Raw genomic sequence first — 20211 nt, forward strand, 5'->3', positions numbered from 1 at the left:
GCGTGCAGCCGGTGCAGGGGGAGAGAGAAAAGAAGAGAGAGGGGGTAATGATAAGCTGGTGGAAGTTCCCCAGACAAGCGCAGGGCAAGTAAAAAGGGATGAAGAGGGTCACTTGTTCGGTATACTGCCAATTGTTATCCACCAGGTAGCTACATTTTAAATGGAATAAATGACAGTTAAAGGGTTAGTGCCAGCTAGTCCATGTACCCGTCTGCAATCGTGTCAAGTTACAGTATGCTAGTCCTACAATCACTCTCCTAAGAAAAAATATTTTAGCTGTAAAACAACGTATGCACACGCAGCTGCAATATTAATTCAGAAGAAATATAACAAAATATTAATAAAAAGATTGGTTTTAGTTTAAAGTTTAGGTAGTTAAATTGATATGATATATATTTTTAGTCATTTATATATCGTTTTGTTTTCTGGTTAATACTTTCCAATGAAGGTTATGTATACAGGATTTGTCTTGAAGTGTTTATTGTATTTTCATTGAAATTTATTATTTGTATGGCAAGATTAATTATGACAGGGGTCTCCAAACCGGTCCTCATGGGCCGCTGTGGAGCCTGGTTTTTGTTTCAACCGATCGAGTAGCGACAGTTTAACCCAGGGGTGGGCAATTAATTCCACAAAGGGCCGCAGTGGGTGCGGGTTTTTGTTCATACCCGTCATGAGGACAGCCTTTCACCAATCTGGTTTCTTACAAGTGCAATCAGTTGATTGCAGTCAGGTGCTCCTTTTTTCCACTGAAACCTCATTGGTTATACTGTGTGTGCTGAATCAGTTGGAACAAAGACCAGGACCCACTGCGGCCCTCGAGGACCGGTTTGCCCACCCCTGGTTTAACCAATGAAGTTTCTGCTAAAACAAGCAGCATCTGACTGCAATCAACTGACTACACTTGTAAGACACCAGATTGGTGCATAGGTGTTGTCTTGTTTTGTTGGAATGAAATCCTGCGCCCGCTGCGGCTCTATGTGGAATAGTTTGGAGACCACTGAATTATGGCATAAACAATGAAATCATTTTATAGACAGAGATATATAGAGATATATTATAATCAATTGGATATATAAAACTTGATTTGAAAAATAAATTCTTTCATTTGTTTATTCAGGTTGAGCATAGAGCTAGTACAGAAAATGAACCCAACTCCAGTTCAGCCTTGCAGTACTTTGAGCGCCCCAAGTCAGACAGTAACAGTCTAGACACATTTTCTTCATTTTCTCTCAAAGTGCACGAAATTAATGCATTTTACAATAAAATGTAAAAAAAAAAAAAAAAAAAAAAAAATTTTTTTTTAAAATCTCCCCCCTGGGGGTCATGCCCCCGGACCCCCCTAGGACTAGGGGATCTGTGTTTCCCTTCGTATAGCGATTCTTGTGGGCTGGGCTGAGTCAAAGTCCAGGGCTGCTTTTTAGTCCCAGTCCGCCCCTGCACAGATATATTGGACTGTGCCAGAGGTTTCTGTAAGTCTTTAGCAGACACTCTAGGGTTCTATCTATACCTCTTTGAATATCATGCGCTGAACTCTTGGCGTCATCTATGGTGGACGGCCACTCCTTGGAAGAGAAGTAACAGTGCCAAACTCTCTCCATTTGTAGACAACTTATCTGTCAATTGATAACCATCCAGACTTTTAGAGATGGTTTTGTATCCTTTCCCAGCTTTATACAAGTCAACAATCCTTGATCGCAAGTCTTCAGACAGCTCTTTTGACCGAGCCATGATGCACATCAGACAATGCTTCCCATCAAGACATTTCTTACCATGTGTGTGTTTTATAGTGGGGTGGGCAACTTTAAACCACTCATCAGTGGTTGGGCACACAACTGACTTAAAGTGTTTGGTAAAAATTGTTTTCAATTCCTCTTTAAGTCTCCTTAAGCAGAGGGTTCGCTTACTTATTTTCCCCCCTTCTGTCATTGTTTGCATGCTATCCTCATTAAAATATGAAAACCTATAAATGTTCGGGTGGTTTTAGTTAAAGAAGACACTGTATTTTCATCTGTGTGATTTTGACAAAGATCAGATCACATCACATTTGAAGGTGATTTTATGCAGAAATGTGACAAATTCCAAAAGGTTCAGATACTTTTTCATTCCACAGTAGCTGACCGCTGCAGTGACCACTGTCCTTGAAAGGGTTAAGAGACCCAACAATTTGAGCACGCGTATAATCATCCATCATACAGCTCAACAATAATAGTAATAATAACAACAATAGTTTATATATTGAAATAAGTGTTTGTATAAAGCAAAATGTTTTTAACGATCCTGTTGCTTTGCTGTTTACAGGAAGAACACTTTAATTTCCTTTAATTATGAAGGAAATTATCTTCATCGTTTCTTATTTTACTGTGTCTCAATACGAGTTACATGCGTCACCATACAATCCATTAATCGCAAAATGGTATTTATCAAGCACTAGTCCCGCCCCTCTCAATGATTAGGGCAACATGAATTAAGCACGCGCTCGAGTCTCTTACACTTTAGTGTGACGTATTTCCTGGACAAAGGAGCAGGTTTGTTGTCATCCAGCCGGGTCGTCAACGCGCTCGCCTCTTTCTACGAGCCTGCCTCATTCTCGGTTTTGTCACACTCTATGTGATGTACCGGTATGTGGAGATCTTGTTAGCAAGCGGTCGTGAATTTAATGTCACAAAAACCTCATTTAGTGGAGGAAGGAATTGCTTTCGAAGGTTGAAGTCAGCCGGAAAATCACAATCATGCTGGGGATGGCAAGTTGGTCGTGGATGATAAACTGGTTTTAGATGTCGTGCAAGGGGGTGGATAGCGTCTTGAGCAACCAATATAGATGTGAAGTTAAAGGGCAAGTGGCGAGTGAAGGAGTCCCAGCCCGCCTGGAAAAGGGATGAGGAGCCATGCTGTCTTGGATTTGGATGTGATATGGTGCGAGTGGATTTATGTTGTTGTTTAAACTACGAGTAAAATGTATCTTCTTCAGGGTGGGTCGCTGATGGGAAAGAGGGTGGGAGAAATTGAAGTGTTAGCAGCAACCTCACTCCTCTTTTAGCCTAAAGTCCGTGCCAGCGGTGTCGACGACCTCTCACCAGTCTGCCCAGTCAGGTGAATTTGTTCCCAATCTCTCTTCCGAGCGATGTGAGCTAGTGCAGGTGGACCTCTTTCTTCCAGGGGACTTGACTGAGCACCACAATGGACTGGCTCTCTTCCACGGTGCCTCCTCTCTGAAGTTCGTTACTGGTAAGACTCATTTCCTCCTGAATGAAATAATGAATAAATACGAGGGTATTTTTCATTAAATATTCACATCAGCCATTTTCAGATTAATGGTTTTTCTTTTTTCCCCCCTCCATTTTCAGCCTCCCTTAGGTGCGGTCAGAGAGTGCTTTATTTTTTCTTGTTTCGTTATGGCTCACACTGTGATTATCAATATAACAACTTGTATCCGCTATATTTATCTGCGTGAAGTGGGAATTTATATTCTGTAAAAGAAGGTCAAATTAAATTTCCCTGCCTCCCCAACCCTAAAATAATCTTTACATTAGTGAATTTCTTTAAAAAAAAAAAAAGTGAGGTCTTGCTCATTAAATGACGATGAACAAATGACAGTTATAAAATGTAAGATGTACCACCTTATCAATTTTAAATTTTTTAACCTCTTAGGCTCAAGCCATAAAAAATAATTTGAGATGGCAATGTTGATATGGGTGGTCAAGGTCATCATAATTAGATAAACAGTAGAATTTCACGAGTCCGTATTCACAATGCAACGTACACTTAAGTATTAAACACAGCGATATGACATATTAAAAAAGCTCTAATTTCATCCCATTTGTCTTGCAACACGCACTATGTATTACACTGCATACATATTCATGAAGTTGTTCTGTATTCATTTATTGGAGACATTTTCTTTTGTTTTTACTGTATTATTTATTCAAGCTTGACAACACCTGTATTAAATTTCTGTTAAGGATTGAGCCGTGCTCATCAATTTCAGTGGTAATTTCTTTAGAAACAGCATTATAAAAAATATTGTCGGTGACAAAAAACAGTAGGAGTGGGAACCTCTTGGTACCTCACGATACGATACGATTTGCGATACAAGGCTCACGATAACGACGATCTGATTATATAGTTATACAACGATTATCGATACATTGGTCAGGAAATCATTTTAGGATATTCTACAAACAACTAATAAACAGAAAAACAAGCTTCTGCTGTGAATTCGAATGAATTTATCACAAGTAGACGTCCAGTCCATTTGAACTGGGAGGGTGGTAGCGAATGAACTTCGCTGGCATCACTCCCACTTCAAACGGATTGAACATCTATGGCCATCAGTTGCAGCCAATGCCAGGCCATTAGGTAATTTTGGGCCATTTAAGGTCATTTACCTGTTGATTTTCAGTTACTTCCTGTTGATTTTGGGGTATTTTATGGGTCACTTCCTGTTTATTTTGAGTTACAGAACAGGAAGTGACCTGGGAATCATCCAAATAAATAGGCAGTGACTCAAACTCAACAGGAAATGACCTGTAAATGCCCTTAAATGAACATCAAGTGACCTGTAAATGCCCTTAAATGAACATCACGTGACCCATAAATGCCCTGAAAATCAGACAGAATGACTGCGAATGCTCTGGTTTCGAATGAACGAACGTTCCCAGTCTAAACGGATTGGACGTTGAGCACCGTCAATGCAGCCTTAGAGTTAACGGAGACACTATTATGGTGGAAGATTTTGGTAGCAACGTGTTGGTTCCTTTTTTTTTTTTTTTTTTTTTTTTTTTTTTTTTAATACGTTGACACCTTTTTAAAACGATATCTCGATTCTTGGCAGGCGCGTATCGATAACCTTTTGGGATACAAAGTATCACGATATATCACCATTTCGATATTTTGTCACACCCCTACAAAACAGTGTCAAGTCCTCACTCAAAAGCACTGTTTGAATAGTGTTTTACAAAAGAATAGGAAAACATTTCAGTGGTTCTCAAAGTGGGATATGTTTATTCATGGAGATATTGCTGCATTTCTAGACTGCTATCTCTGGAGTTTCCACTGTCATAGGCATAAAATGGATCTGATAAATTGCTAGCCTTCTTCGTGTTGTCACTCACTTTTCAGTCCATCACTGGTAAAACCTGTTTTCTTGCTGTGTGACTTGACTGAGGACAACATAATTCCGCTTTTTTCTTTTTCTTCCTGTCACCTAAAGCTCCATCTGCGCTCATGAATAGAAGCTCACCTATCAAGGTCCTTCACATTCACTACATTATACTGCTGTGCATTCTTTTAGAGGGCAGCCCAAAGCACATGGTGGGTGTTGATTTGGCTTGGGTGCAGCCCGAAATAGAACTGAAGTGCTGGTTATGTTACACTACCTACCTACACCACCTAGCCAACAAGTTACATTCGACCCGCATTGTTTACTTCGCTGTTTGTGGGTTTGGGGAAAAAAGAATGAATGGAGCTCTAGTAATCAATTGGCATATACAGACCAAATATGTCAATAAAGAATAGTTACCCTGGTTAAGTTTGTAAACCTACTTGTAATGAGGTGAAAGTGATTTATTAAAGGTGCATTGCGCTACCAGTGTAGTGATTCAAATAAATTTCAAAGACCAAGTAAATCTTATGTATTGCATTTCTCTGTAGCCAAACAAATACATGCAGTACATTGTATAGCTGTATGGCAGAGAATCAGTGGCGGTTTTCGGGGTGGGGCCACAGGGGCACTGGCCCCACCTCTAATATGAATGGCCACCGAAGTGCCCCATTCCCCTTTTAGCACAAAGCATGGCAATGTTGTTTCTTGAGTAGGCCTGACCGATACATCATTTGAACATTGTCATCGCATTGTGCGGATGCGCAATACTTGCATTGCAAGGACCTACGATGTTTAATTTTTTTTGTTTTGAACACACAAACTTATTTTTCTGCTTCATGCTTGTACAGCGCCACAGCCACTCACTCTCCTTCCTGCTAAGCAGTTCGAACAAACTGTTTTTCTTGGTCACCAGTGCAGCTGGCAATTGGTACTTAATCATTGATAGGCATGTAAAAAGCTCTCATCATGCACATTAGCTGCACGTTAGCTGCACAACAACTGCAGCCGCCCTCCTCCGGGGAACGAGCTGTAAATTTCTCTCCGCCGGGTGGTTTGCCGATCCTCAAAGACAATCTACAACCCAGTCGGCATGTCAAATAATCCGGGCTAGTTAAAGTCAACAATTGGCCCCTGTTTCAGAAAAATCCTACAACATCCACTGGCAGGAATATTTAACTAAAATTTAAAAATGTCCATTTCCAAAACATTTTTTATAAATGAAGGTCTAGACGCTTATAATGTGCTTTTATTGTGACATACTATATATTTAAAGGAACAGACAACACCTTTATCGTGTACATCATAGTGAAAGAATTGTTGAATGAATTCAGTCATTTCATTAATATATTCAATTTTCCTAACATATAATAGTGTAGAAAAAACATGAATAGAAGTCAGTATTTCTAGGAAATAGCTACCCGACATGGAGGAAGACATATTATGTATCAATTAGGCCTGAACTTGGAAAGACTTTGGATGACTCATCATGACCACAGTGTACAGTGTTCCATCGTTTTTCGCGGTTAATAGGGACCCGAACCCGCCGCGATAAGTGAAAAACCGCGAAGTAGCGCACCCCCAATTTTTTGTTTGTGTGTGTGTGCACTCAATTATTTATTCAGATCTAGCACTGGAAAGAGATACGTATAAGACATGTTTTTTCCTCACTTTTTTCCCCCAAAGTATGATTTAATATATATATATATATATATTTTTTTTTTTTTTAAATAAATGCTTTTTAAGCACTTCAAATGTAATAATTATGATCAGTTTTAAACATAACTGTCACACTGAATCATTTTTAAACAAGAATAAAGTACTGTAGTAGAAAAATGCTTGGCTTTATTAAATGCTTCTGTTTACTTAACGTGGCTGTGACCCTTGGAGTGACATGTAGAAATTACAAACTCCTCATAATCACTTCTGGCGTTTATTTTATATGTCTCGAACGTCTCCACATTCTCCCCCCACAGACACACACATTCATTCCAGCCCGCGCTCCTTTGCAGAAACTGTTTAACAAGTTAAACAGTTTGATTGACAGATTGCTGCCCGGCTTCTTTGACCAGATCAAAGCCATCGTTAACTTTAATAAGCAAGTGCCAGTGACTGAGAGCTGGGAAAGAGGGTGAGAGAGGCTGTGCGGGCGAATGAAGCAGATCAAAGTTTTGTGGATCGGAAAAAAAAACAAAAAAACTCGCACGTCCTCGCGATGGGACTATCACGCATGCGCACATCGCGATGGCGATGTTTAAACGATATATCGTTCAGGCTTAGTATCAATGCCAGTACTATTTTAGCCAAATGCAAGCATTCCAGATTGCCTGCCCTTCCTCATCATGTCAGTAATGCATACAGTATTGTCCCTTACACCTGTGTTCAACTCTATTTGTGTTTATGTGCACGGTTATAACTGAACTCAGTCATTGCAGCAATGGCTGAGCTCTTAAGCAGTGTCATTTTTTGTGTTTAAACATTATTTTCTCCATTATCAGAGGGCTACGAAATGCGCAATTTGCATACTTCAATACTTTGTGCAACCTTCGTTCACATAAGTATTTATACCAGGTGTGGTCTGTCCCGTTAAGTATTACTTTTACATTGGTGACCATAGTGGAGTTGTCCCGTTCAACACGGTTTAATCCCGGCTGCCACTGCTCAATGCCGAAGTGTCCTTTGGCAAGACACTGAACCCTAGATTGCTCTCATTGCATGGAATTAGCACAGTTGGTTTATGAATTTGTGTGTGAACGAGAGAGTCAATGTAAACTGCTTTTAGCAGGGTGAAATGTGTAGTTAACTCATTCACTACCAAAGACAGCGTTCATGAACAGTGTTGTTTATGATGAATAACTGCTTATAACTAAAGACTGTAAAACAGAAGAAACTTTTTTGAGTGTGATGAAAGATGGGAATCTAATCTTTCTTTTTCTAAGTTCTGTGTCCATGTAGCCATAAAACACAATATTCTGTGGTGCTTGAAAGAAGGGGATTCCTTGTGCCAGGATGTTTGGTAGTGAATGAGTTAAAAGCGCTATATAAGTAAACTCCATTTACTTTTGACTATGAACTTATTAATACTGTGGCTGTGCTGGTTAGTTTTGGGTTGGATGTGATTATGTAATTCCAACTCAGAAGGCATCGAGTTAAGACGTACATTTGTCTTTATAGCACTCTCTGTGTTCTGTCATCTCTAGGCCACTGTTCTACTTTATCGCCACAAGGGAGTTCAGCTCCACTTTGCCTGTGACGCAGTGATAGACCAACAGATACACTGCCCTGTGTTCTACTTTTCATGGATGCCCAAGTGGCTCTGCTGAACTTATGGACAGTCCTTGTCCTGACAGCAGAACTGAATTGGATTGATACTGCAGAGGTCTATACCAACACTTGGGCTGTCCAGATTAAAGGTGGCCCTGAGGAGGCTGACCGCATCGCAAAGGAGCACGGTTTCATCAACCATGGCAATGTGAGTTAGACATACAAAACTGAATCTCTGTGAACTTAAACTGAATCTGTGCGTGCTTGTGCCTGTTTCTTAAGATTTCGCTGTCGAACAGTACATGATCATCATAACACTCCATATGACAATCACTCCATCAGTGTTAAAATTCACTGCACCAAAAATGTGTTGCCCAGTACTCTTCTTTTAGCACTCACTTTTTTTTTTCCTTTGGATAGTACTTTAGTCGGGAAGGCAAACGGCTTAGATTCTTCTCATAAAAACAAATAGCCTATAGAGTGCATAAAATTCTGTTCAGTTTTTTTTTAGCATATGATAATGCAGGTCCACAAGACTAATTGACAGTTCTAGTTTTATTTTTCTTATTCATGATGATGGCTAAAGGCTAGTTGAGTAACGATATAAAATAAATATGAATAGGTAATCGAAGTAGACATTGCATGGGAAACCACTGTGCCTTTTAGACTGTCTCATTTTTATCGACCGGTTGCTGCACCCAGGTTATGGAATAGTCTTCCCCCTGAAATCCGCACCACTACAAATTTGGGCCTTTTTAAATCTCGTTTAAAGACACACCTTTTTAGACTCGCCTTTCCCCAAGATTAGTTTAGCCTGGTTTTATTTCTTTAGGGTTTTTAATGTTTTCGGATTTGATCTGTTTTATTGTTTTGTTTGCTGTCTGACTAATCGTGATGCGTTGTTTCGTTTCTTTTTTCTTTTCTTTTCTTCCTAATGTCATTGTATAATACTTTCCTGCCTTTTATTTACTATGTGCCATGTTTGTCTTTGTTGTAAAGCACTTTGGGGACCTTTCGGGTTTTGTAAAGGGCTATATAAATAAATTTGATTTGATTTGATTTGATTTGACTGTACCACTCCACCTAAATACTGAAGAATTCATTTACTGAGTAATACACAGTTATTTACATCACATTACTGGCGGTTTTTGTTCCTTAAAATGGCGGATTAAGTGAAAATCTAGTGTATGGTAGTAGAGACGTTTCATGAAAGTCAGTACTTTGAAATGACAATGGCCATTTTTAATCCTTTGACACTTTGGTATGTACTCTATGTGATAGCTCAACTGCCTGATGTTACATTGAATAGTCCCTGTCAGTGCTTACTCCTCTTACACGGTAGTCTGAAACGTGCCCTGAATCCCAGATTTTTACTGACATGGATTAGGCCGCACTACACAAGTTTGCAGGTTCAAGAGGTGAGTGTTTATTACTGTAACATAATCATTAATTACGTCAAAGTTTTGAGTCTTTGCACATGTTTTCAGCACTTCTCTTCGTACGTATTTACCATGGAATAGTTGTTGAAACAAAATTGAGTAGCACAACAGAATTATCCACATTCAAAACTAAGACAGTCTGCAACAATGTTGTTCTGTGCAAGACGTGGAAGGAAAGGTTGTCACTAATGAATATGCCATCTAAAGCCTAACATTGTAGATAAGCTAATTTTACTGGCAAAAATGTTCAGTAAAACTCAGGCAATCTACAAGTGTTACATACTTACCTCATACCACCATTACTTTGTCAATAGGAGAGGCATGACTAAAAGTAATCGGACAACTGAGTAATCAGATATCCCATGGTGTGGGCATTTATAGCTGCCATAAGAACTGGATTCCTTTATTTTATTGGTAATGTGATATAAGCAGAAAGTTTAATAATATTTCAAGCAGTGTTAGCCGCTCATATATAGTTACCATTGTTTTTAAATGCGTCAAAACTACAATTGGACATACAGTACTCCAGTTGAAAGAGTGGCCTGGCAGGGCATCACCTGTGTTCCAAACTTGAGCTGTAATTTGGACTGAAAATCTTTTGCAACCAAGTTTTGAAATGTTTGATTCATGATTGTTATTTTGTCCCATTAATTTTGATCATTTAAAAAGTGTGCAATGTGTTTTTATCTCCTACACCCTTTACCTGATTTTGCAAAAAGATACGAGTTGTGTCAATATGATAGTATTTATAGACCTGAACTACGGTGTTCACTATATTTTCTGCATGCAACGTGTTTCTTTCAAATGATAGTTATGCTCGGTTTCGGCATTCATAAGAAGAAATCTCAGTTTTTCTCATTTTTTCCGTACTGCAAAGCAATGTTCACAACTCTCTACAAAAAACTACGGTGTTCACTATAATTTCTGCATGCAACGTGTTTCTTTCAAATGATAGTTATGCTCGGTTTCGGCATACATAGGAAGAAATCTCAGATTTTCTCATTTTTTTCGTACTGCAAAGCAATGTTCACAACTCCCTTCAAAAAAAAAAAAAGACAAATACAATGTGTATTGTGGCAGCATTACTGTTGCCTTGCCAGCAAGAGATCAATTGATGCTGCCCTTTTCACCTTCTGAGGGTAACTCTTACCAAAAAAAAAAGATATGTAATGTGCAGAGCAAATGACAATTACACTGTGAAAAACAGAAAAGGCAAAGTGAGCGTGGAACTGTCTGAAATAAAAAGCACAAGTGAGCATTCCAGATGGATGCCAGGTAGCATTGTTAAACTCAAGACATTTGTTGTTGACATTTGTCAGAAAAAAAATGTTCTTAAACCAATGTGAAATGCGAAACGGCGCCGGTTGCCGGTCATATGCTGGTGTTGTGCAGTAATGAGCAGACATGACTTTTGCGGCGTATGTTAACTTTTTTAATGCTCCGACAACACTCGCGCTCTTCGCACTAGATATCATCAAAGAGCGACCTTGATGTGCTATGTTAGATCCCTCCAAGTCCCATGCCATTGGCTGCACGTAGTACATATATTACAACCGGCGACTAGAAAGCCGGTTCGCAGTAATTTTAGTGGGAATGTGGCAAACATACATGTTGTTGTGTCTATCTATTTATCTATCAATCGCATAGGCAACGCAGATGAGGCAGAAACACTGTTCAAGTGGATTTGCCGTATTTTGCTGTCGAAAATAGCAGCCGATATGCACATGTACGTGAGATCAGGAAGTAACCTCGTTTTCAGTTTTGTTTTCCACATTGTAAGCTAATTTTAAAAACCCTTTTGAGAAGATGGCTAAAAGAAAAAAAGACGAGGAGTATCGTACCTTTCAGCAGGAATGGATAGAGGAATTTGCCTTTGTGGAGAGTTTTTGACGTCTTTTCGGATAAAGACAAGATAATTAAACTGATAAAACACATGCCTCTGTCAGCAAGAACTGTTCACGATCTGATGAACAGATGATGTCAAATCAAATTGAGGCAACGCAAGTGAAGGACATAAATGTGGCACCGTTTTTTTCTCTCGCTTTGGATGAGTCAACAGACGTGAACAATTTATCCCAGTTTAGCGTGATTGCAAGGTTTTGACTATGAAAGGGACAACAAGAGGGCAGGATTTATTCAAGTCCATCACTGTGTTCGCTAAAGAAAAAAATCTACCGATGGATAAACTTGTTTCGGTGTGCACTGATGGTGCTCCGTGCTTGGTGGGGAAAAGCAGGATTCGTGGTGCTTCGTGAACATGAAAAGAGACACACCCTAAGTTTCTCAGCACCTAAATGAAGCTTAACCCCACCAAGTATCAACCAGACTACAAAACCATCAGCAAAACCATGCAGCACCAGAAGTCTTATTAATGGTAAGAAATACTCATCATTGATTAGCAACAGGATAACAATGTTATTAAAAAGAATTCAGAGACTTATTGTACTTTGAAAGTGTTGACATAACATAAAATGGAAACATTATTTGAATTTTAGTTTTAAACATATTGTATGGCTCTCACGGAATTACATTTAAAAATATGTGGTGTTCATAGCTCTCTCAGCCAAAAAGGTTCCCGACCCCTGCTCTAGAGCCTACTGCATATTGCTCCCAAGGCAAAAGAACTGCTTGGTAAGTTGAATCACACACATACAGTACATTAAGTCCTGTATGTATGAGTATATACACCACACAAATACAGGCAAAAAAAAATGTGGGCACCACTTCTCGTTGGGGGACACCTTCTTGCTCAATGTGTTTTTTTTTTTTTTGTTTTTTTTTTTTTTTTCAAGACTATTTACGTTGTAGATATCACTGGAGCCATCAAAACTATGAATGAACACATGTGGAATTATGTACTTAACAAAAAATGAGTATGAAATACATAACTGAAAGCATATGTAATATTCTAGTTTCTTCAAAGGAGCCACTCTTCGCTCTGATTACTGCTTTACCCACACTTGGCATTCTCTTGATGAGCTTCACAAGGTAGTCACCCTAAATGGTTTTCACTTCATAGTTGTGACCTATCAGAATTAATTAGTGGAACTTCTTGATTTAGCAATGGGTTTGCCTCCATCACATGTGTTGTGCAGAGAAGTCAGGGCAATACACAGCCAAAAACCTTTTTGGACAACTTTTATAAATAATATTATGGCTTGAACTAATCCACTAACTAAAGAAAAACATTGTGGCCATCATTGCTTTAAAAAATAAAAGTCAGTCAGTCTGGAAAATTACAAAAAGTGTTAACGTTAATGTGTGTCTCCCCAAGTGGAGTCACGAAAAAAACCATCAAGCGCTATAATGAAATTGGCACACAGGAGGACCTGTCCAGGAAATTAATACCAAGACCATCTGAGTCACCAGCCTCAGGAATCACAAGTTAACAGAGTTAAACCATGCAGCAGTCCCATCTCTAGAACGACTTTTAGGACGAGACTGAGCGAATCAGGCCTCCATGGTCAAATCTCTGCCATATTTGTGAGACACAGAAAAAGGGGAACCAATCGATTCCACATGTCTGGTTCCCACTGAGAGGCTCGGAGGTAGTTGTGTGACGGTGTTGCTGTGTTTGCTGGTGACACTTTTGGGGATTTATTCCAAATTGAAGGCACAGTGAACCAGCATGGCTACCACAGCATCCCACAGCGACATACCATCCCATCCAGTTTGCATTTAGTTGGACGATAATTTATTTTTCAACAGGCAATGACCCCAAACACACCTCAAGGCTGTGTAAGGGCATTACACAGAGAAAAGAGAGTGATGTAGTGCTGCATCCCAATCGAGATGGTTTGGGGTGAGTTGGACCGCAGAGTAAGGCAGAGGTGCTTACAAGTGCTAAACACCTCTGGGAACTCATTCAAGACTGTTGGAAAACCATTTCAGATTACAACCTCTTGAAGCTAATCGACAGAATGCCAAGAGTGTGCAATACACACACTCCCTGCACTCAGAGAGTTTGGTCCATATTGACATGACAGCATCATGCACTTGCGGCAGATTTGTCGACTGCGATCGGGCCTCCTCCCACGTGAAGTGCAATCGAACTCTAGCGACACCTGCGCTCAACGTTGAGGTCCGGGGCCAAACTTTAGAGTCAAGGGTCAAAGGTCGAGCGCGATGCGGCCTCTGTCTTCAAATCGCGAAACGTTGACTGATTTGTATCAATTCTGCCCTACAATTAAATACGCCCTCTCTGATTGGTCATCAGTCCAGACTGTGGGGTGGAACCCCAACCCTGCTCTGATTGGCCAGTACTCCTTCCGGTCTGCAATCTGTGTGTGACCAACCCACTCCAATTGAACATCCCCTCCAGGGTGGCAGCTGTGAGTTTTTTGTAAAACAGTTTATGAATGAGTTTAAAGTGTATTTAAACAATGAGCACTAATTCCGGTCGCTTACTGCACTTTAGGCCCACATAGTCTAGTCAAATCATTTTCTCCATCATGTTTTGCCCGTTAAAGACTATTTAACAGATGAATGTGAGATTATTCCACTTACTTACTTCAGTAAATATTGCCATTTGTTCTTATTAAGCACATACATCTAAAAGTTGTTCATTTTTTACCTAAATAAAAAAAAATGCTTTCAAATAATGTTTTGAACCATATTTATTCTGGAATTAAGAATATTTATGACATTTCAAAGCTTTTTAAAGATTACATATAGGAATTTATTTTAAGGAAGTGTGTTTTTGGCCAATGTAAAAGAATCCTAAATGCCTTGTTTGTTATATAAAATACGTATTCACAGATGAGCTGATTCATTCATATTTTAGGTCAATTTGTGTGTGTTGTCTTTTCTGTGGTAGTAGCAGGCGGTTGAATACGGCTGTTTGAATGTTAGAATAGAATAGGCTTTGTCATTCAAATAGTACAATGACATTAAAAATAGCAACACCCTATCAGTGCATCACACAATAAATTAATGTCAATACATAAATAAATAATATACACTACTACTACCTAAAAATAAATTTAAACTAAGCAGTGTACGAAGGATGATGTTGAAATAATAAATGATAGCTGACTCCTGAACTACGCCAATAGCAAACTGCAATATGCAAGTGTTAAGAAACTAGTATTCCATTAGAAGTAAGTCACTAGGTTTTAGATTTTCATTCACGAGGTCATTCTGCCCAACAGGTAACAAGTTACCTCTGGGTGGTCTTGGCATCTTTCCATTCCGCAGGGTGGTTGAGCATCTGTTCAGAGGCTGCGGGAGGGCGGGACCAAAGTTTGACATTGTTTCCTTCAAGTGACGTCGTAGTCCGAAGCGCAGCATTATAGATTTCATCATTACTGCGTTTTAGCTGTTGTGTTGTCTTGGCCTATTTTTTCTCCACTTTCAATTAAGGGCATTAGGACTTTTTCCAATCTCTGTATGCTTTAAATGTATTTGTTATAACACTCAAATTCCAGTTTTTTTCTTGTATTTCAATAAAGGAGCTATAGTACACAGTAAAAGTTAAGCAGCCTGTATTGAGTCTTAAATAAGTTTAATGATAAGCAAGTGTTTTGCAGATATTGAAGTGTTGAGAAATAAGGACTAGGTTTTTAATTTTCTGTCTGCACTCATTGGGAAAGTGCACAATATACAGGACTATATGCTATGCCGAACATACTGCATATTTGTGTGTGTAAAAAGTAGCTGAGACATGAAGTACATATCAATGTGTTTTATTTTACAAGGTCATTGACCGCCTCCTTAAAATTTACAAAGTTTTCAAAAGACCTGCCAGAAAGTCCTTTGGACGTGGACGCCTTGACCGTGTAGTTTTTGTTTGTTTTTTGTTTTTTTGGAATATTTTTTGTGACTCTGTGCGGATTGGCCACAAAGCGCCCAGGCGCGTAGTATTTTACATTGCCAGTCTTCATCATCACCTTGTGGTGGTGGTGCTTGTTGTTGTGCTGCTGCTACTGCTGCTGCTGCTGATGGTGTATTTGCTACAGCAGGTCATGTTGATAGTGCTGCTAATGCTGATGCACAAGCTGACGTGAGGGGCGTAGCTGGTGCAACTTTGCCTTTAGCTCGCTACAGAACAAAAAATAAATATCACGGGTAAGCCCTGAAATGCATTAAAACACTGGCAAAGGAAATTATGTTATTTTTTTAATCGACCTACTAACCTCCTCCTCCTTTGTGAGGATGTACAATCGAAATCTCTTAACGTGACATTGATGTCCTACTCCGTCATCAGTAGCCACTGACGCACAAAGCAGAAGGCTTCCTGGGCCATCTTCCATTCTTCTGCGCTTTCGGCCTGGAGATCGTTACGGATGAGCTTGGAGAAGTCATAAAACTGCCACATATCCTCGAACGTGAAGGACCGGAAGCGGCCATGCCCGCAGATGGCCCGGTCGATGTTCTGCTCCAAGTGGCATGACACCGGAGGGAACATATCCACGTAGCGTAGAAGCTGCTCCTTCAGCCTCCACTCCCCAGTTTTGGTGTCGCACCTTCCCTTCTGTCGTCGCCTCTCCTTCACGTGGCCATCGAGGAGACTTTTTAAGAGAGCATGCAGTAGTTGTTTTAAATCGATTTTTTTATTTTGGGTAACAAAGACACACAATCCACTGCCTATTATCAATTTCTTATATATACTCACTACTTGACATAGCCGACATCTTCCTCCGTAAGCCACATGAAGGTCTTGCCTTTGTATTTCCCAAAGGTCACCGTGAGCTGGCCGGGGATCTGCTGGCCTGTTGGAGCTGCGGTGACGGCAAGGCAGTTTTTCCTACCTGTTAGGTGTAAAAAAAAAAAAAAAAAAAACACATCAGACAAGAAGTAATAATATAGTTCAATTCATTTTATAAATGAAGGAGATGTTTTTTTTTTTTTAAAAGGCATCCAGAACAATACCTTGTTTGTACATGTACCTCTCAAGCGCAGTTTAGGCAGCAAAGCGTGGTGGCCGGTCATCGCTTCTGATGTACACTGAGAAACACAAAGGCAAGTGTCAACACAAAAGCAGGACATGACACGGAGGAAAAATTCTAGATGATGGTAATAATAAAATTGCGTTTTTGTTGGTTTTGAAGAGGATGCCTCCATTCCTAGCTGGCAATTAGAAAAAGAAAAATGACTTGATGTTCAGAGATGCTAAAATGTTGAGAGGGGTGTCTTGAGTTCATCTAATTCCCAAATTCCAAATAAAACCGAAGTTATTGGGGAAAATGCAAAATTGGCCCACTTACAAAATGATGACGTCTATGTAGTACAGTATTTCTGTTTTGTTTAGTGTTTTTTGTAATCCAAATAGGGAGCATTTACAGTGTGGGCATCATACTAGGGAGGATCACGTCACAACAAAAAATGCATTGAACACAAGTGAAATGAATGAGTTATCGGTTAAATTTGTGACGAGTTACAAGTAATACAAGACGTATAGCACACGGAGTCATTGAATGTTAACGTTACGTGCGTGCCTGCACATGGCTAATTATTATTAGCGCGGCGCAACGCGCACAACACGGCTTATCCACACACCAGCTAGCCTAGCTAGCGTTAGCTCGAATCGGTAATTGAAAAACAACACTCGGTTTGCATCGTTTTTGGCGAATTTCATACACAATATTTACCTTTTCGGCTTGTCGATTGAGCGCGTGGGTCTTTTCGCCGATTGCGTCTTTTGGGCCAACCGCAAGCGCGTCGTAAGGAGGAGGCGGGCCGCCGCGGTCTGCGTTCGCGGAGCCAATCACGGGCGTCCGCGGTCGTAGGCGAGGAGAGCCGATTGGCCGCGGCCGAAAAAAGGAGGCGGGCCGCGGTCCACGTTTCGGCCAACGGCGACGCGGGATTATCTACAGCAAAAGGAGGAGGCGGACCGCGGTCTACGTTTCGGCCAACGGCCGCGCGCCGTCTACGCTCGTCCACGGTCTACAGTTGCACGCTCCGAGCTCCGACTCCTGCGATCATCCGTGATGCGAATCTCCCATTTCACCACATCCCAAGGTTTTTCTATAGGTCTGTAAATCTGGTGACCATGGAGGCCATTTGAGTACAGTGAACTAATTTTCATCTTCAAGAAAGATTATTTGTATGGTTGATTTGATGATTGTAACTAGTGGTTAGTATTTGTGTTACTGTTGCCTTTGTCATGAAGGGGACGGAGGAACCAGTTGCGTATCGCAGACACAGGACTTTATTGATGTTGACAGGCAAAGGAAACATCAGGTCAACCGGTAATGGACAGTTGACAAGCTAACCTATGCTGGAACGCTGACAACCTGACACCGAGTGCTATTTGTTTGTGGCTTATATTCTGTTCTCAGTTGTTCTTTGTGCCACATTAAGGGGCACAGTTCTTTGTGCCATATTAAGGAGCGCACAGTCCTTATGAGGGTTTGATTTGTATGATTTGTGATACATGAGTATGATTCAATATGGTGACACATGACAGAACAGACTAATCCAGGGTCAGGTTCAGAGACACGGGTTCAGAGACAGAGTCAGACAGAGGCATGGACTGAGAGCAAGCCATCAGATTATCAGAAACAAAGAGGCGATCAGTGGGGCAGGCCAATGGCTTCGTCAAGGGTGCTGGGTAATTCATAGACGAAAAGTACATCTTTGATGTACTGGCTGCCAGGCTGTGATAGAATGCGTCGATCACAGCTTTCGTGTTCCAGTCGCTGCGTCTCATCGGAGTTCAGAAATCAATCGAATACTCAGACACTGACCGATTGCCTTGAGGGATGGTCATGAGGCCGCGAGATGTCTCTGAGATAGAAAAGCCCAGGTGGAACACTTTGATCATTACATCGGCAAAGGCATTGTAAGTTGGTACAGGCTGGTGCTGGAGTTGTTGTTGATGTTCGTGGCCGATCGGGATTAACGATGTGAGGTCACCAGACATGCAGGAGACCTCCTTTTCCGTTTGGTGGAGACGGTCCAGAACAGAGGGTTGATACGCTGGTTACATGTTGGTCAGGTCGTACTGTCACGAAGGCGACGGAAGAACCAGTTGCGTATCGCAGACACAGTACTTTATTGATGTTGACAGGCAAAGGAAACAATCAGGTGAAGCGGTAATGGACAGTTGACATGCTAGCGTATGCTGGAACGCTGACAACTTGACATTGAATGCTATTTGTTTGTGCCTTATATACTGTTCTCAGTTGTTCTTTGTGACATATTAAGGAGCGCACAGTCTTTATGATTGAAACCTCTGTGATGCATGAGTGTGATGCAATATGGTGACACATGACAGAAAAGACTTTATGATGGAAGCCTGATGCAATTTGCTAGCACTTGAGCACACGTGACAGCCTTTCTATCATCTCAAACCATTATGACCATTCTTCTCTGATCCCTGGCATCAACAAGGCATTTTCACCAACAGAACTGCCGCTCACTGGATGTTTACTCATTTTTAGACTGTAAACCAAAAGGATTATTTTACAGCACATTCTCACTTGAGCAATTTCTGAATTTCTCATACCAGTCCATCTGGCATGAACAACCATGCCACTTTCAAAGTCACTTAAATCCCATTTCTTCCCAGTTCTGATGCTCTGAACAGCAACAGATCGTCTTGACCATGTCTATTAGCCCATATGCATTGCGTTGCTGCCATCTGATTGGCTGAGTATAAATTTGTGTTAACAAGCAGTTGAACAGATCTGGCTGGTGAGTGGATATGTGTGAATAGCATACAGTGGGGAAAATAAGTATTTAGTCAACCACTAATTGTGCAAGTTCTCCCACTTGAAAATATTAGAGAGGCCTGTATTTGTCAAAATGGGTAAACCTCAACCATGACAGACAATGTGGAGGAAAAAAAACAGAAAATCACAATGTTTGATTTTTAAAGAATTTATTTGCAAATCATGGTGGAAAATAAATATTTGGTCAATACCAAAAGTTCATCTCAATACTTTGTTATGTACCCTTTGTTGGCAATAACGGAGGCCAAACGTTTTTTGTAACTCTTCACAACCTTTTCACAAACTGCTGCTGGTATTTTGGCCCATTCTTCCATGCAGATCTCTTCGAGAGCAGTGATGTTTTGCGGCTGTCGTTGGGCAACACGGACTTTCAACTCCCTCCACAGATTTTTTATGGGGTTGAGATCTGGAGACGGGCTAGGCCATTCCAGGACCTTGAAATGCTTCTTACAAAGCCACTCCTTTTATGCCCTGGCTGTGTGTTTTGGATCATTGTCATGCTGAAAGACCCATCCACGTCTCATCTTCAATGCCCTTGCTGATGGAAGGAGATTTTCAGTCAAAATCTCCTGATACATGGCCCCATTCATTCTTTCCTTTACACCGATCAGTCGTCCTGGTCCCTTTGCAGAAAAACAGCCCCAAAGCATGATGTTTCCACCCCCATGCTTCACAGTGGGTATGGTGTTCTTCGAATGCAATTCAGTATTGTTTCTCCTCCAAACACGAGAAC

The 20211-nt window shown here is 40.6% G+C and overlaps 2 protein-coding genes across 6 annotated transcripts in view; one reads left to right on the top strand and one right to left on the bottom strand.

Moving 5' to 3' along the window:
* Positions 1 to 2511: 2511 nt before the first annotated feature.
* Positions 2512 to 20211, top strand: part of furinb (furin (paired basic amino acid cleaving enzyme) b) — a 176674-nt gene continuing 158974 nt past the window's right edge. Inside the window, exons 1-3 of one of the 3 annotated variants that reach the window (XM_057835927.1) lie at positions 2512 to 2972; positions 3041 to 3228; positions 8302 to 8573. In XM_057835927.1, the coding sequence (XP_057691910.1) occupies positions 8400 to 8573 (174 nt within the window). In that variant the 5' untranslated portion in view covers positions 2512 to 2972; positions 3041 to 3228; positions 8302 to 8399. The other 2 variants (XM_057835926.1, XM_057835925.1) reach the window with 2 other exon arrangements.
* Positions 15234 to 17702, bottom strand: LOC130915823 (uncharacterized). 3 transcript variants are annotated; one of them, XM_057835930.1, is made up of 5 exons: positions 17394 to 17702; positions 16675 to 16749; positions 16418 to 16553; positions 15939 to 16313; positions 15234 to 15843 (listed from the first exon to the last, which is right to left on the bottom strand). In XM_057835930.1, exons 2-4 carry the CDS (start codon positions 16685 to 16687, stop codon positions 15995 to 15997), a joined length of 468 nt encoding a protein of 155 aa, XP_057691913.1. In that variant the 5' UTR covers positions 16688 to 16749; positions 17394 to 17702; the 3' UTR covers positions 15234 to 15843; positions 15939 to 15994. The 3 variants fall into 3 exon arrangements, with proteins under 3 accessions (XP_057691913.1, XP_057691911.1, XP_057691914.1); XM_057835928.1 differs by lacking the exon at positions 17394 to 17702 and having other exon boundaries at positions 16692 to 17055; XM_057835931.1 differs by lacking the exon at positions 17394 to 17702 and having other exon boundaries at positions 16675 to 17055.

Source organism: Corythoichthys intestinalis, chromosome 5, assembly GCF_030265065.1.
Source record: "Corythoichthys intestinalis isolate RoL2023-P3 chromosome 5, ASM3026506v1, whole genome shotgun sequence".
Taxonomy (NCBI): domain Eukaryota; kingdom Metazoa; phylum Chordata; class Actinopteri; order Syngnathiformes; family Syngnathidae; genus Corythoichthys; species Corythoichthys intestinalis.